General features: G+C 49.2%; 1 protein-coding gene across 1 annotated transcript in view; it reads left to right on the top strand.

Moving 5' to 3' along the window:
• Positions 1–17,471, top strand: part of Tspan15 (tetraspanin 15) — a 41,009-nt gene continuing 23,538 nt past the window's right edge. The window contains exon 1 of the mRNA XM_021174820.2: positions 1–242. Coding sequence (XP_021030479.1) covers positions 147–242 — 96 coding nt within the window. The 5' untranslated portion in view covers positions 1–146. The remainder of the gene's footprint in view (positions 243–17,471) is intronic.

Raw genomic sequence — 17,471 nt, 5'->3', positions numbered from 1 at the left:
TCCCTGGCCGGAGCGGTGATTGCGGCGAGCCTGTGTCAGTCCTGGGAGAGAGCGCGGGTGGCGGGCCAGGCCGCGGGACTGCCGCAGGTGGGGCCTGGAGCGGTGGCCGGATCGAGGCAGCCCCGCAGCCCCGCGCGGGAGCCAAGATGCCTCGCGGGGACTCGGAGCAGGTGCGCTACTGCGCGCGCTTCTCCTATCTTTGGCTCAAGTTCTCTCTCATCATCTACTCCACCGTGTTCTGGGTGAGTGATGGAGCCCGTGGAGCCGGGGTCCGGGTGGGGTATGGGACGGTCCACACTCCTTCGATGGCCCCCTAACACTCGACCCAGGGTTGGGTTCAGCTTCAACCACTCAGAGAGGCCGCCGGGAGTGCGCGAGGGCTTCTCGCACCAGTTCCCTGGGAACCGGGATACCGTGGCGGGTCCCAGCTCTGCTCGGTTCCAGCAGCCTAGTCAGTCCTCAGCGTTCGAGCCCTGTTGCCCACAGGACAGCACTTTGTTCACCTGTGCTGCTGAGCTCCTACCTGATGGGGTCCGGCTCGCCAGCCGAGTCTGCTGTGCATCCTCTGGCTGCTCTGTAGGGCGTGGGTAAGATGTTGGCTGCGCCCACCACGCCTTCAGGGTGTGACTCTCCACAGCCTGGCCAAAGGTGGGCAGCTTTTGTGCTTGTGGCCACCTGGATTCCAAGTCTGGCCCCTGTTGCTACTTGCCTGTGCCTTTCCTCTGGCCAAGATGTTTCTCTTGGGCATCTTGCTTTCTTCCTTGTTGGAAGGAAATGCTTTCTTGTTGGAGCGCAGCATTCCACTTGACAACCCGGCGGCTCCTGGGTGGTGTTGCTATTTTCATGAGTTCTGGCATTGCCCATAGAGGATCAGGATGGCATTGGTTGCCCACAACCAGGCTTTGAATACTACCCGCCACTTCCTAGCTGAGTGATCTGGGGAAGTTCCTTCATTTCTCTGACCATAGTTTTCTCATCTGTAGTTGGAGACAGTAATTATTACTGTCCAAACACTTGGATGGTTGTGGAAGTAAAATAACGCAGGCCAAGATGAGACCACAGAGAGCTAAAAAAAAAAAAGGGAGATAGTAATAATATAATTATTATATTATAATTATAAAAATATTAACAATAAATAATTATTAGTATTTATTGTTATTGCTATTGTTTTTTTTTTTGTTGTTTTTTTGTTTTTTTTTTTTTTAGAGACAGGGCCTCTGTATGTAACTGCCTCTGTCACCCAAGTGCTGGCATTAAAGGCACCTATTATTATTGTTGTAGTTATTGTTGTGACAGGGTCTTACTATAGCTTAGTCTAGCTGGTGGTGGTGGTGGTATATATATGTGTGTGTGTGTGTTTGCTTATTTGTTTTGAGACAGCATCTTATGCATTTCTGGTTGATTTAGAACTCACTAAATAGTCCAGGCTAGTCTTGAACTCAGTAATCCTCCTGCCTTAGCCTTCCAAGTATTGGAGTTACAGTTGTAAGACACCATGTCTGGCACCATTAATGTTATTATGGGCAAGAATCTTTGACCATGAATGGTATAAGCTAAAAGGTCCCCAGGGACATTTTCCCCCTTTTAGACAGGGTCTCATGTCATCTAGGCTGGTCCCAAACTCACTGTGTAGCTGACAATGACCTTGAACGTTGGATCCTCCTGTTTGTACCTCCCACACACTGGGTACTGGGGTCACAGGGGTGTGCCACTACCCCTGGCTTATCAGGGCATTTTAGAATAACTGGACTTCAGTCTAGACATGAGGATATCTTTCCACAGGTTGGCTCTATGTTCACCTCTCCAGAAGTGTGTACGTAGATAGGCTTGTTCAGAGGTCCCAAAGGGTCCCCTGAAAATAAGATCCTCCCTTCCTCCCTCCTTCCCTCCCTCCCTTCCTCCACTTTCTCTCCCTTTGTCTTTCTTCTCCTCTTCCTCAGCTCCTTACTGCATTTCTTCTGTGGGCAGGAACTGCTGGGCTGGCCATCAAGACTGCCTTTGAATGGGAGCCCTTTACAAGGCGACCCTGCTGGCAGTCAGTACATCTTGATTCTAGTCCTGCTATGTCCCAGACTCACTGGCATATTGTAGGCAAATGATATCTCTGTTTTGGGTCTCAGAAATGTTGGTTCTAGCCTTTGGCTAGCTTCGACTCCAGGTACCCCGAAAGAAAGATTAGCAGCGTTGCTAGGCTCCCAAGGGTGGAGGGTGGGGCAGAGACGTGGGGTATAAGTTGCAGGGAGTCTGAAGGTTCGGATAGACGATTTGAGCTATAACTCAGAGGCTCTCACCCAAAGTTGCATCAGAATTAACTGGGAGGTTTCCAACAGATCCCTGTGCCTTGGCACACGTGTTTATTACTGTGTACCTCAGCTCCTCACACAACTGCAGTGTGAGCCAGGGTTGAAAACCCCCAACGCTGGATGGGCCTGGGAGACCATGGTGATTCTGCTCAGTTTAGTCCTGTCTATAAGTCAGAGACAAAAGGGAAAGTTGAGGACAAGAGTGGAAAGGTAGGGGGTCCCATTCCCTCTCCCTCCTCAGTGTGTAACCACTGGCTCTTCATGCCTCCCCCTTTCCACCTGTAAAATGGAAATGTGTTATACCCTGTCTTGCACACCCACAGCATCCCTTTTTAGGACTAGTAGTGAGAGAGAATGAGGAAAGAGCTGGCTGAACCTGGTGAGGTACAGACCCCCCACCCCCCAAACATTGTCAAAGTAAAACACAGTTCTATGAAATCAGAAGAGCTCACAAAGCCCAAATCACTGCCCCTTGCAGCCCCCTCCCCACCTCCCACTCCACCCTCTTTAGCCAACCAAGCCTGCTGTGTACCAACCAAGCCATCTCTGGCAGTATTTCTACTTAAAAAAAAAAAAAAATCTCCCCACCCAGGCCAAGAACTCAGCTGTGGGCAAGGCTGCTGGGATGGCTCCAGGTACCAGAGTGTGACTGCAGGGTGACTGCAGGGTGGCAGCGGGCGGCTGCCGGTTAAGTAATTTGTCTGGATTGAGTTTCCTGCTAATTGAAAAGCATTTACAGAAAAAACCATTATCTGGATGCAATCTCCTGCCTCCTCCCTGGCAAGAAGACAGGTCAGGGCAAGGGTTATTTACTTACCAACCCAGAGTGTGAGTGCTTGCAGGGCGGTGGTGGCCCTTTAGTCCCAGCACTTGAGAGGCAGAAGAAGCAGGTGGCTCACTCTCTCTCTCTATGAGTTTGAGGCCAGCCTGAGCTGGAGAGGGAGAGGGAGAGGGGGAGGGGAGAGGGGGGAGAGGGAGAGGGAGATCTTGTCACAGTGAACCTTCTGATCTTCTGTCAGGCTCTTTTAGCTTTGGTCTCTTTTTTTTTTATTATTTTTTTATTTTTAAGATTTATTTATATGTAAGTACACTGTAGCTGTCTTCAGACACTCCAGAAGAGGGAGTCAGATCTCATTATGGATGGTTGTGAGCCACCATGTGGTTGCTGGGATTTGAACTCCGGACCTTCGGAAGAGCAGTCGGGTGCTCTTACCCACTGAGCCATCTCACCAGCCCCTTGTTTTGTTTTTTAATAGGATTTATTTATTTTTATTTTGTGTATAAGTGTTTTGCCTGCATGGAAGCTGTGTTAAATGCTTTTTCAAAATAGTGTCAACTATTCATTTGTTATCTTGCTATATGGATTATACACACATACGGAGATCAGAGGACACTTCTGGATCAGATAGTTCTCTCTTCCACTCTGACTCTGGGGATCGAACTCAGACCGTCAGGAGTAAGCAACAATCGCTCTTACCTGCTGAGCCATCTTGCTGGCCCTCCTTGACTCTTTGTCTCCTGAGAAATGTCTTTAGAGATGAGAACCTTGGTGTAAAATCAGAACTGCTTTTCTGCTGTTGAGCTGGTGGAGTCCCATACACGTTCTGGAGGTCAATCCCTCGTCCCACAGGGCAGCGGCGGCGGTGGTTTTTCTAAGCCTGCCCACATTGCTCCAATTTTGTCTGTGTGCTGTTGAAACCAGCAAAGCTTTTATTCCAAGCATAACAGATAAGGGAAAGGAAGGGGCTCCATCTGGGCTGAGCGTGCAAGAACACTTCTTGCACAGTGTGAGCAGCCCCTGGATTTGATCTCCATCCCAGAGGGGGAAACCATCATATAGTTGTTTCTCTATCAGCACCCTGCGTCTTCCCACACTGCACAGTCCTCCCTGATGGTCCTTTACAGGGACTCTGGCCACTCTTCCCAACCACTTGTATATAATTCCGCTGGAAGTGCGTGTGGCTTGGCCAGAGGTGGTGGGTATGAGGGAGGGGGGTAGAGTATATTGATGGGGAAGAACTGGGGGGGCTTCATCTACAAAGTCATGGGGGAGTTGTAACCTATGCTGGGGGCACACCTTCCTGAAGAGCTGCTTTAAGGTCACCCAGGCTCCTGCCATATGTGTCTGGTGCCCATGGAGGCCAGGAGAAGGTATTAGATCCCTTAGATCTGTCTGGAGTTATATACAGTTGTGAGCTGCCATGAGAGTGTTGGGAATTGAACCTGGATCCTTTGGAAGAGAAAACAGCCAGTTCTCTTAACCACTGAACCATTTCTCCAGCCCCATGACCATGAATTCATAATCTCCCTGATGTACCTCCAAAATCCTGAGATTGTAGGCATATATCACCATGCCTAGCTTATAAAGATCGTCATTGACTCTTCAGGATTAGGTGCATCTTCTCCCACTGAGGCCAGACAAGGCAGCCCTCTACTACTTATGTGCTGGGGGCCTCGGTCCAGCCCATGTATGCTCCCTGGTTGGCGGCTCAGTCCCTGAGTTCCCAGGGGTCCAGGTCAATTGACACTGTTGCTCTTCCTGTGGGGTTCCTATCCCTTTCAGGGCTTTCAATCCTTCCCCCAACCCTTCTAAGAGGTTCCCTGACCTCCATCCAATGTTTGGCTGTGGGTCTCTGCATCTGTTTCAGTCGGCTGCTGGGTGGAGCCTCTCAGAGAACAGTTACGCTAGGCTCCTGCTATAAACATAACAGAGTCTCATTAATAGTGTTGGGGATTGGTGCTTGCCCATGGGACGGGTCTCACACTGTGCAGGTTGTTAGCTGGCCATTCCTTTACTCACTGCTCTTCAAGCCCCAATTAAATGCTTCCTCCTCCTCCTCCTCCTCCTCCTCCTCCTCCTCCGTCTTTTAATAAGAGTTGTTGTGGTCATGGTGTCTCTTCGTAGCATCAAGATACTGATTGTGACACTCCGTTAGAGTCCGTTCTGTATGGGTACAGCAAGAGCATCTTTAGCATCTTCTCTATGGACTGTTCCATGTAGAATGTAAAAGGGAGCTGGGCTGGCTGGTTTCGTGTGTCAACTTGACTGAAGCGAGCGAGACTCATCAGAAAGGAAGGAAGCCTCAGCTGAGCACATGCCTTCATGAGGTCCAGCTGTAAGACATTTTCTCAATTAGTGATCAATGGGGGTTTGGGGGACCCAGGCCTTTGTGAGTGGTGCTATCCCTGGCTTGGTGGTCCTGGGTTCTATAAGAAATCAGGCTGAGCAAGCAGGTAAGCAGAACTCTTCCGTGGCCTCTGCACCAACTCCTGCCTCCAGGTTCAGGCCCTGCTTGAGTTCTTGTCCCGACTTCCTCCATTGATGGGCTGTGATCTGTAAATGCAAGCTGAATAAACCCTTTCCTCCCCTCCCTCCAAAAAAACCCATCATTGACAGAAAATGCATGCAATGATACATAAATAAAAAGTAGAAAGGGCGGTGGGGGGAGGGGTCAGAAAGATGGCTCAGTGGGTAAAGCCTGACACCCTGAGTTTGATCCCCGGAACCCACTTAAAGGTGGAAGAAGAGACCTGACTCTAGGGTTGTTCTCTAGCTTCATGTGTTCCCTATAACCCATGCGCCCATGCATGCACAATAAAAATAAATACAATTTTAAAAAAATTAAAAGGGGTCTTTTTGTCTTAAAACTAAAAGTGAAGCAGACGGCCAGTGGCACCCTCCCCTTCCTTCCCTGGCTTGTCTAAAACAGAGGGAACCCTGCTATTAAGTTATCCAAGGCAAAGAATGACCTCGGTACAAACATACACATGCAGTATGTAATATTTACATATTATTATTTACTTATGTACCACTTATATATTGTTTCTATATATTTTATATATTAATGTTATATTAATAATATTATATTGATAATATTATGTATTATTTTTTTCCTCACTGTGCAAGGAAATGTGGGAAGCCTCATCTTTTCATTTAATGCTTTAGTGCTTTTGTTTGGGAGGCAGGGTCTCAGGATGCCTTTGAACTTTTGATCCTACTGGATGCTAGAATTATAGCATCACCACCTGGTTTATCTGATGCTAACTATTGAACCCAGGGCTCACTTTGCGCATACTAGCCAAACACTACCAAATAAACCAAATCACTAGGACTTCACTCAAAGAAAAATCTTTGTAAACTTTGTGATCTGCTAGGGCCTGCCTCTGTCTTCTAATTAGTTGGTTAATTGTTGCGTGTTTATGGTGTGTGTGTGTGTGTGTACATGCATCTGTTGCAAGTCCCATATCTTGCATGTGGAAGACAGAGGATAGCTTTTTGGAGTTGGTTCTCTCCTTCCACCTTTTCGTGTGTTTTGTGGCTCAAACTTAGGTTGCTGGGGTTGCAAGGCAAGAACTCTTACAGACTGAACCATCTCACAGGCCCCAAGGGGCTGCCCTCTTTCTATGTGGCAGTCTTAACAGTCTTCAGTCTAGGCTGTGCCAGTGTTTTATTTCTCTGGCCACAGCTGGGGAATTCTGTGGTTGTTTCCAATCTGAACCCCCTGTTCTGATGCCCCACACTGAGGGGGCTTCTTGAATGATGTGCTCAGGGTCACCCCACGGGGCTGAACTGAGCATTCTAGTTTCATCGTCTTGGCCCAGAGGTCCCCCTGCTCCTTCTACCGTGTCTCCATGTTGTCACTGTGAGTCTCACCCAGAGGCACCCCGAGCTGCCTCTTCCCACAGGCAGGGTGAATTATTGTAACACGTGTGCCCTGAGGTCACAGGGGTCACCTCTCTAATTTTAGCATTGCCCAGGACATCCTGGAGATCTGTTTACACACACTGCTTTTTTTTTTTTTTTTTTTTGGTTTTTTCGAGACAGGGTTTCTCTGTGTAGCCCTGGCTGTCCTGGCACTCACTTTGTAGACCAGGCTGGCCTCGAACTCAGAAATCTGCCTGCCTCTGCCTCCCGAGTGTTGGGACTAAAGGCGTGCGCCACCACGCCCGGCTCACACACTGCTTTTTCTTGCTGGGCTTTGGGCTCCTGGAGGTCAGGGGTGTGGCTCACTAGGAATACCAGTTTAGGACTGAGCGTAGTACAAAGGGAAGGGAGAGCCTAGGGCTTGAGGGTGATGGAGTTTGCCCTGTACCCACAGGGCTAGGATTGGACCTAGGACAGAGCTGAGCCTGGCCACTGTGTGTAATTCCTTGCTGTTGGCCAGATTTTGAGGCATAACTTCAAGTCGGTTAGGCTGAATTCACGGCCAGCCACTGGCTCTCTAGAAAGCCAAGCCTGTTGTTGGGTCTCCTTTTGGATCTGTGTGTGTGTGTGTGTGTGTGTTTGTGTGTATGTGTGTATGTGTATATGTGTGTGTGCTTGTGTGTGTGTGTGTGTATGAGTGGGTGTGTGCTTGTGTGTGTGTATGTGTGTATGTATGTGTTCATGTGTGTGTGTGTGTGTGTGTGTGTATGTGTGTGTAGTGTCGTTGAGGAATCAGGAAGGGAAGAATCCTGTGTAGTAGTGGTGAATGGGGAGGGATGGTGGCCGAGGTCACAAGTGCAGGAGGAAATAATTTGTAATGATAGGCTAGTCTTCTAAGCCTTTCCTCAGAATCTTTTTCTGTTTTTAAAGATTCGTGTATTTATTTATTATGGGTGTGTGTGCGCGCGCCTACATGAGGTTATGTGTACCGTGTGTGTGCATGTGTGTGTCTGAGGAGGCCAGAGAGGGTGTCAGATCTGGAACGGGAGTTACAGGTAGTTGTGAACTGCCCAGTGTGCTGCCCAGAGAACTGGACTTGGGAGCAGCAAACTCTTAACCACTGAGCCATCTCTCCATCCCTTCTTTTCATCCACCCCACCCCTCCCCCCTTTTTTGAGTCCAGGTTTCAAACTCCTATTGTGCGTGAGGGTGACCTTGAACTTTGGATCCTCCTGCCTCCACTTCCCAAATACTCCTATTTATTACAAGTATGCAACTACCATGCCCGGGTTTTTTAATGTGGTGCTGGCGAGCGAATCCTTGAAGGACCGTGCGTCTGCTCAGTGAGCATTCTACCTTTAGCACTAGAGTCCCGATTCTACAGTCCCTGGATCTTTGTATTTCGCTGTCAGAGTGTGAACTCTGCACCCAGCGGCGGCAACTCTGAGGATTTATCCGTGAAATGCGTGTTAAGAGCAGAGCACGCCCAGACTTGCTGGGAGTAAGTGGACAGATATGTAAACCGAGCTGGGAGCTGGGCCTGGCACGGCAAACACTCCACTCCTTATATACACAGGGCACTGCCTAGCGCGCTCCAGGAGGGCCACGGCCTCCCTGGGATGGGTCCCTAAAGCCCCTCTGGAGGTCCAGAAGAAACCAGAGTCTGGAGCAAAGTGAGGAGCTGCCTTAGAATGCTCCCCCAGACCAAGAAATAGGTGTCTTCACAACCTTCAATCCCCCCACCCCCCCCCGCCCCCCGCCCCCCACCCCCTGTAGCTCACACCTCCAGGGTTAGAGTGGGAGGTGACCACTCTCGAGCAGTCATCCTCCTCCACCTATGTCCTGGTAGGTGATAGCAGATAGAAAGCAAAGTGGTTTCTGACAGATTTTCATTACTTGTTGAGACAGAATGCCTAGCCCAGGCTAGCCAGGAAGTCACCATGAAGCCCAGGCTGGCCTGGAATTCCCAGTGATCCTCTTGTCTCAGCCTAGAGAGCAATGCTAACAGGTGTGTGCTTCCACACCAGACTCTTGCAGGTTTTTTCTTTTTGAAAATGAGCCCTGTTTTTTGAGAAAAATCATACAAGTACCTGACTAATTTTTTTTAAAGCAATTTAGGAAAACATGAAGACAATAATTTACCTTTGATCCTACCCCAGTATGGGACCTCTGTCACATATTGATTGACATCTGTTTGGACGTCTTGTACACATGCAAAGGTTTTTACTTCCGGAATTGGTGTTTTCTCCTTGATTCTTTGGGCAGGGCTCGTTTCACATTCCAGGCAGGTGCTTTAAAGAGAACCCAGTGAAACTCCAGCTGGAAGCCAGAGAATGGCCTTCCCACAGCCCGGGTCTGGGCCTCCCTTAGCCTGAACCAGGGTGAGGCAGGATTGCAGCCCTCTAGTGTCCCTGTTGTATAAAGGAACAGCTGTAGGGTCCAGAATTCTGCACAGGCCCCTTTCTCTCCTGCAGAGGAATGGCTACCTCAACCTGTACAACCGGACCCAGCACCTGTGGCTTTGGTTCTAAAGAAACAGGCAGGGCTACCAGCCCTCCTTCTGCCTCTCTTCTCTCTAGGTGATTCACGGGGACACCCATGGGTGGGGTTCATAGGAAACCAGATAAGGAACTGATCTCGGAATTCCAGTGCCAGCCTGCACCACCTACAGCAAAGATGCCTTCTGGGTGAACTAGGGCACAGGGCACAGGGAAAGGCTTACCCAGAAAGGACTCTGGACATGAGTTGGTTTGGGTTGACACCTTAGTTGGAGACAGGAGGCTCTAGGCTAGACCAGCTGTTCTTTCTAGGGCAGGTAGGGAAAGCACAGTAATTCATTCTGTCAATGAGTTGACACCTCCTGTATACCAGACACATACAGTACAGGACACAACCATGAACAAGAAAGGTCTTTGGGTAAACCCTTGGAGGGACATAATTGCTAAGGTGGGAATCCAGGAGTCAGTGGGAAAGGCTAGGAATTCCCACTTTAGGTGTTCTGGTCAAGGAAAGTCTTCACCAGGAGCTGGCTTTTGTGTGTGGGGGGGTTGCAATTGACAAGGAACATCCTGTGGAGAACACCCCAGGCAGGCAGGGCAGGCAGGCAGGCAGGCAGGCAGGCAGGCAGGCAGGCAGGCAGGCAGGCAGGGCGCAAAGTACAAAGGCCATGAGGCAGGCAAGGCAGGGCCAAGGCTGGTGCAGAGGAGGAACCTAGAAGAAGCCAGATATGGGTGGAGAGGGAGAGGGGATTTGATTGTATATGGAGTTTAGGGTCAGGGTCAGAGTCACTGGGAGGGGACGTTTCATTGTCAGGGCTGTTGGCAGGGACATCCCAGGAGACCTAGGTCATTGTCATCTTTTCTGTGTGAACTGGGTAAAGGACTGCCTTTCCCAGAACCCTCATCTGTAGACACCCCTCAAGGGCTTTGAGAGGCTCCTGTAAAATAAAGTCTTTAAGAGCCTGAGGAATGTTCCGTCCCCTTGCACAGAGAGCGAGCTGAGGAGCCTCAGAACCAGTCACGCTGGCGGAGGCTGCCTTCCAAGAATCCCTGGCTTCTAGAACAGGTGGTGTGGCCTCTAGCTGAGAGGTTCGACCCATCAAGGGTGACAGGTTATGGGGCCCTCCTGCCTGTATTGCTTGTTTGCCTTCTTGCTGTAACAAACAGTGCAACAAAAGCAATTCATAGAAGCAAAGGTTTGTTTTAGCTCGGTGTAGTCTGGCATGGCAGGGGGCACATTACAGCCGCAGTCAGGAAGCAGAGGGATGACCAGAGCTGCTCCTCCTCTGGTCTTCTCCATTTCATGCAGTCTTGGACTTCGCATGTGGGACCTTGTTGCCCCATGTCCCGGAGCCCATGTTTGAGAGTCTTCCTACCTCAATTAACTTATTCTAGAAACGTCCTCATACATATCCCCAGAGGTCTATCTCCTAGATGATTCTAGACCCTGTCAAGTTGACAGACCCTGTCAACATGACCCTTTGCCATGCTGGATTACACCGAGCTAAAATAAACCTTTGTTTCTATGAATTGCTTTTGTTGGATTGTTTGTCACAGCAAGAAGGCAAGCAAGCAATACAGTATTAACCATCTCATTACCCAGGGCCTTGGGGGTATACCAGCAGAGACTGAAAGCCACACAATGGGCCCATGTGAGGAATGTTCCACCAGGCTCTGAGAGTTGGTCCCAGAACCCAGAGAAATGGACAAGGCATTTCTGGGGGATCGGGAGTGGGGGTGGGGCAGGGTCTACACACACCAGGAGTGTCAAGCAGGTAGCTGTCAACACTGTACATGTGTACAGTTCTGAGCTAGACCCCTGGGCCAAGGCTGGCTTGACCAAGTAGACTAAAGATGACACCTCTGTGTGGTTCCTAGGGCTCACTTGCAGAAAAGATGGAATTTGTAGTCAGGCGGCAGCAGCCAGTAAGCAGAGCTACTACGGGAGTCCTGAGGCCTGAAGGGCTTGTGGGGATGGGGAGCCTAGAGAGAGGTTTGGTTCATTATCATCATGGCAGGAAGCATGGCAGTATGCAGGCAGGCATGGTACTGGAGAAGGAGCTGAGAGTTCTACATCTTGATCAAAGGCAGCAGCCCGAGTCTCTGAGCTACCCTGAGTGTAGCTTGAGCCTAGGAAATCTCGAAGCCCACCCTCCAAGGTGACACCCACTCCAACAGGGCCACAACTCCTAATAGTGCCACTCCCTGTGGCCAAGCATTCAAAAATCTCTGGGGGGGCCAAACCTTCTGAAACCATTACCCCAGGCTACCCTGGAATTGGCTATGTAGCTGAGGATGACCTTGAATTCCCCATCCTCCTGCTTCTCCTTCCTGAGTATTGAGATCAAAAGTGGGTATCCCTGTGCCCATCTGTCTGAGCCTCTTGCATGCTAGGGAAACACCCTGCCAATGGAGCTCTGTCCTCAGGCCCCTAAGCTAGGCCTTCTGCAGCCAGGAAACCCCCCTGTGCCGCCTCAGGGCCACATCCTCTTCCTTTGTCTTCTTGGAGCTAACAATGAAGAGCTCTTCCGCCTGTCGATCCCAGCTCAACTGCTTTCTAGACATGCTTGCCTTTGCAGGCCCCAGGGAGCAGCTGTTTGTCCCTTCCCTGTTCCTGTGAGTGTGTGCGGCTCTGACAGGACTGTTGGTTGGCTGGCTGGCTACCTAGTGCCTGCTGCAGGTAGCCTCTTTTGTTCTGCATTTCTTTCTTCGAGGTCATCCTGGCTTGATGGCTTTAGTCACCAAACGTTTCTTTGGCGGCTGGGAGTTTTGGATCCTCTGGAGGCTTGACTGGAAGAAGCTGGGTGCTGGAATAGGGGTGGGGGCTCTACCAGGGAAGTAACTGACCATGGTCCAGTGTGGGAAAGGAAGGAGTGGGCAGAGCCCTAGTGACTGAGGTTCCCCGGTCTGGGTCCCATCAGGCTCCCTGGAGTTGCAAGAAGCAGAAGTAGAACCAGTTTTACTGTCATGAAAATGGTTCTTTTTTCTTTTTCTATTTTATTTTCTTGAGAGGATATGCCAGGGCGTGAGAACTCATATTCCTGAGGAGGAAGGGCAGCCTTCGGTGGAGACAGTTGGCCTGGGAGTCTAGAGAACTGGGTCACAGCTGCTGACCAGTGGCTAATTCACTGTGTGACACTGTGGGGGAGTGATCACTGTGCCTCTCAGATTGCCATCTGCACAATAAGGGGGTTGGGCAGCCGGGATCTGCCTGCTTATCTCAGGAGGTCACAGCACTGTCTTGTGGTCCATCTGTGTATTAAGAGCAGTGTTTGTTACTGAAAATAATTAAGAGGCTGGAGGGATGGCACAGTGGGTAAGGGAGCTTGCTGCTCTTCCAGAGGGCCCAGGTTCAATTCCCAGCATCCACACTGGGTAGCTCATTAGTTACAGGCTATAACTCCAGCTCCAGGGCGTCTGTCATTCTCTTCTGGGTATGGCATGTATGTAGTGTGCATACATTACATTCAGGTACATACACATCAAACAAACTTTTTTAGAAAATAAGAACCTTGAATGTTTGATTTTATAGGTGCTGGTTGGGTTAGGTCTGGGACTGTTCAGAGAAGTCACCATTTTAAAGAAAAAATCTTATCCAGCAGGGTGGTTCATACCTGTGATCCCAGCACTCTAGAAGCTGGGAAGACAGGATTACCAGTTCAAGCCAGGCTGGGGTACAGAGAGAAAACCCCTGTCTCAAAACAAAGATAAGGTGAAGAAGTAACACACACACACACACACACACACACACACATACACACATAGGCACATAGACATAGGCACACAATACATACACAGAGACATAGACACACACACGCACAGAGACATAGATACACATACACACAGAGAGACATAGACACATACATACAGACAGACAGACATAGATACACATGTATACACACAGAGACATAGGCACTTACACACAGACAGACAGGCATAGACACACCGAGAGACATAGATAACCCCCACACACAAACCTAATTGATAAGTCTAAGCAGCATATGGCAATCCAAGTCCAAACATGCACAAAGTTGGGGACCAGTGGACTTGGGATACATGGAAATCCCCACGGACTGTGTCTGGCTCTTCTGGAGACTCTGTCATTGTGCCACCTTGTTCTGAAAGAATCAGGATTCTTACCAGTAGGTCACAGTTCACAAAGGAGGCTGGCCATCTCAGGGGAGCCTTGGAGTGATCGTTGCATTTGTATTTTAGAATGGAGAGGAAGAATAGAACTCAGAGAGGGCCCTGGCTTTCCCAGCACCCCAAGAGCCTCTAAGTAATGTGGGCTTCTGCTGTCAGGCTCAGAGCAGCTCTGTCCGTGGAGGGGGGCGGGGAGCTCGGGTAGTGTTCACAATGGTCTCTTCTTATCTTCTGAGGCGGGAGTTTACGCTGTGGCACAGCTCCTGCCCCACCTCAGTCCCCCAAGCAATAGGATATGCAGGTGTGAGCCACCACACCTGCCTTGTGTTTGTTTTTCATTTTCTCAAAGCTGAGGAGGAAGGATTAAGATGCCAGGCATCTCCTCTCCATTCCCCATCCCCAACCCCTTGTCTTCCTACTTATCTCTCTCTGACTTTTCTTTCTTTTTTTTTTTTTTTTTTTTTGGTTTTTCGAGACAGGGTTTCTCTGTGTAGCCCTGGCTGTCCTGGAACTCACTTTGTAGACCAGGCTGGCCTCGAACTCGGAAATCCGCCTGCCTCTGCCTCCCGAGTGCTGGGATTAAAGGCGTGCGCCACCACGCCCGGCTCTCTCTGACTTTTCTAAAGCCCCCAGTGTCTTGTTTTCAGTGTGTAAGAGGGAAGTTCCCGTTATAGCCTGTACTTAGCTCCAATTAGCAGTTGGTGAAGTCTCCAGTTTAGCCATTAATTTGGGAGCAGAAGAGGCCACCCACCTCTGGCCCCTGGCTGTCTTCCCTGACACTTCCCTGCCAATGCTACCTTGTATGCTATGAGGCCTGAGCCCTGCAACAGGCTTCCTATGGAGCATGGTTCTTTCTTTCTTTCTTTCTTTCTTTCTTTCTTTCTTTCTTTCTTTCTTTCTTTCTTTCTTTCTCTCGTTTTTCGAGACAGGGTTTCTCTGTATAGTCCTGGCTGTCCTGGAACTCACTCTGTAGACCAGGCTAGCCTTGAACTCAGAAATCCGCCTGCCTCTGCCTCCTAAGTGCTGGGATTAAAAGCATGCACCACCACTGCCCAGCTATTTTTTATTTTTATTTTTTGGTTTTTTATTTTTATTTTTTGGTTTTTCAAGACAGGTTATAGCCTTGGTTATCCTAGAACTAGCTCAGTAGTCCAGGCTGGCCTTGAACTCACAGAGATCTACCTACTGCTGCCTCCCAAGTATGAGGATCAAAGACATGCTTATTTTTTGAGTCAGGGGCTCTCTCTATAATCTTGACTGCCCTGAAAATTGTTATATAGACCTGGCTAGTCTCAGACTCACAGAGATCCTCCTGTCTCTGCCTCCCAAGTGCTGGGATTCAAGGTGTGCATCACTATGGCTGACCTCCAGGGTGTATTTTAAAATCTTCTTGGGTCTAAGCATACCCCTTTCAGGTCCACATTAAAACTGCAGCTCACAGCTGTCTTTAACTCCTGTTTGAGGGGATCCGACACCATCACACAGACATACATGCAAGCAAAACACTAATGTGTATAAAATAAAGAAATAATTTAAAAAGGTGCTCCAATTGTATCTAAAACGTTTCTCAGACATTAAAAAAAGAAAAACCTGACTGGGCAGTGGTGGTCCACGCCTTTAATCCTAGCACTTGGGAGGCAGAGGCAGGCGGATTTCTGAGTTCGAGGCTAGCCTGGTCTACAGGGTGAGTTCCAGGACAGCCAGGGCTATACAGAGAAACTCTGTCTCAAAAAAAAAACAGAACCCATAGTCCCTGTACTATAACTGGTGTCCTTTTGACACCAAGGGTTGCAGAGCATCTGGAAACTCACAGACCTTCAGATCATTCCTATGCATATTCGAGGTCTCTGCCCTGCCCAGAGCAATCAGCCACCTCTTTGTCTTGACACCTGTCTTACTTTGGGTCTTATTGCTGTGAAGAGACTCCATGACCTCAATAACTCTTATAAAGGAAAACACTTCATTGGGGCTGGCTGACAGGTTCAGAGGTTTAGTTCATAATCATTATGGCAGGAAACATGGCAGCGTGCAGGCAGACATGGCACTGGAGGAGTCAAGAGTAGTTCATCTTGATCCGCAGGCAGCTGAAGTATCATTGACATAGCATAGTACCTCAAAGCCCACCTCCACAATGGCACACTTCCTCTACCAAAGCCACACCCACTCCACCAAGGCCACATACTCCCTATGGGCCAAGCATTCAAACAAATGAGTCTATAGGGCCATTTCTATTCAAAACACCGCAGCTCCCAAGTCAGGATCCTTGATCAGTTACAAATTTTTAGGCCCGGAGGTCCTGCTTGGATGCTCCTCCGTGGAAGCTCGGGCCCTCTCTTCACCCAAATGCCACCATCCCTGGTTACAGTAGTTAATTGGCTCCTCTCATTGTGACATTTAAGTAAGCTCCTTAGCCTGTCATGTTGAGAATAGAGAGGGGTGCAGATGGAGGCCACTCAGGAGCCCACTGAGTCACAGAGGCGATAACCTACCTATTCAGTCCCAGTGCCTGGCACACGGTGGCCTGGTTGATGGATGTAGAATGTACCATAGGATGTGTCATAGTTATTATTCTTTTGCTGTGAAGAGACACCATCACCAAAGCAACTTAGAAAGGGAAGAATTTATTCTGGGCCTCTGGTTCCAGAGGGTTAGAGTCCATGACAGAAGACTGGAGGGGGCGTTCTGCACAGGGGAATCGCAGCTGAGCAGCTCACATCTCAATCTACAAGTCTTCTGAAACCCCAAGGCTTGCCTCTTCCAGTGATGAACTTTGTCCAGCAAGGCCACACCTCCTAATCCTCCCCAAATACCCACCAAGTGGGGATCAAGTATTCAAATGTCTGAGACTTGCTGGAGTGTTTCCTTGAAGTCCACAGGACTCTTTCCTCCCTCTGGAAGGTAAGCTTGGATCAAAGTGGCTGTCATGAAAAGGTGGTTGTTTTTTCTGTTTGTTATTTGTTTTCTGACATCAGAATTAGGTTTTGAGATGTGTGCCTAACAGTGAGCCCTGAGTGAGCTACAGGAAGGAAGTAACATTTATTGAGCACCTGCTGGAGGCCCAGAACTTTGGAGTGTCCTTTTGCATTGTGGTCACTTGGTCATTGTAAGCTGATTTGACTAACCGCCTTGGCTTTTGTGGTAAGAGCGTGGTATGTGGAGAAGCCATTCAACGTCCTGTCCATAGATGTTTGGGTCTTGTTAGTACATTTGTGATAATGTGCTGTGTCGAGGTCACAGTTGGTAAGTGGTGCTGGCTCCTGCCACCAAGCCATGCATGTATCTATGGACTGCCGAGAGGGCACAGTAAGTATGGTTCATATTGCCACCAGTGAGGGCTTCCTGTTGTTGCTTTTGTAGCCGTTGAGAAGAGCAGAGAGATCCCTTTTACCCAGTGAACTGTGAGGCATTCCCAGGAGAGGAGCGCTCTGAGCTGAGCATTACAAATAAGTAAATAGAATAGTTTGGGTTGTTTAGTTTTTTTTTTTTTTTCTTTTCTTTTTCTAGACAAGGCTAGCTTGAACTTCTGATCCATATTTGGATTTTTGCAGGTTTAGGGATTAAACTCAGGGCCTCGTGCATGCTAGGCAAGCATTCTGCCAAGTGAGCTACATCCCTAATTCATGTTGACTGTTTGTTTCTGGCTGTCTGGGTGCCCTGGGCTGTAGGGGAAGGCAGTCTTGGGTGGGATGAGAAGGAAGAAGGTTGAGCCCCAGAGACTCTGTCAGCAGATCTCCCCCACCCTGTAAGGATCTCATCCCTTGGGTCTCTAAGCTCCTATCCCAGAATTCCCTATTCTCTCCTACCATCAGTACAGCTCTGGCCCTGCATCTGAGTGTTCCTGCAGTGGCCTGAGTCGGGGATTTTCAATCCCCTGGGTCAGAT

This window comes from Mus caroli, unplaced genomic scaffold (genome assembly GCF_978045245.1).
Source record: "Mus caroli unplaced genomic scaffold, Mus_caroli_1 scaffold_9, whole genome shotgun sequence".
Taxonomy (NCBI): domain Eukaryota; kingdom Metazoa; phylum Chordata; class Mammalia; order Rodentia; family Muridae; genus Mus; species Mus caroli.
The sequence above is the reverse complement of the archived record's forward strand: the minus strand, read 5'-3'. Positions and strand labels throughout refer to the sequence as shown.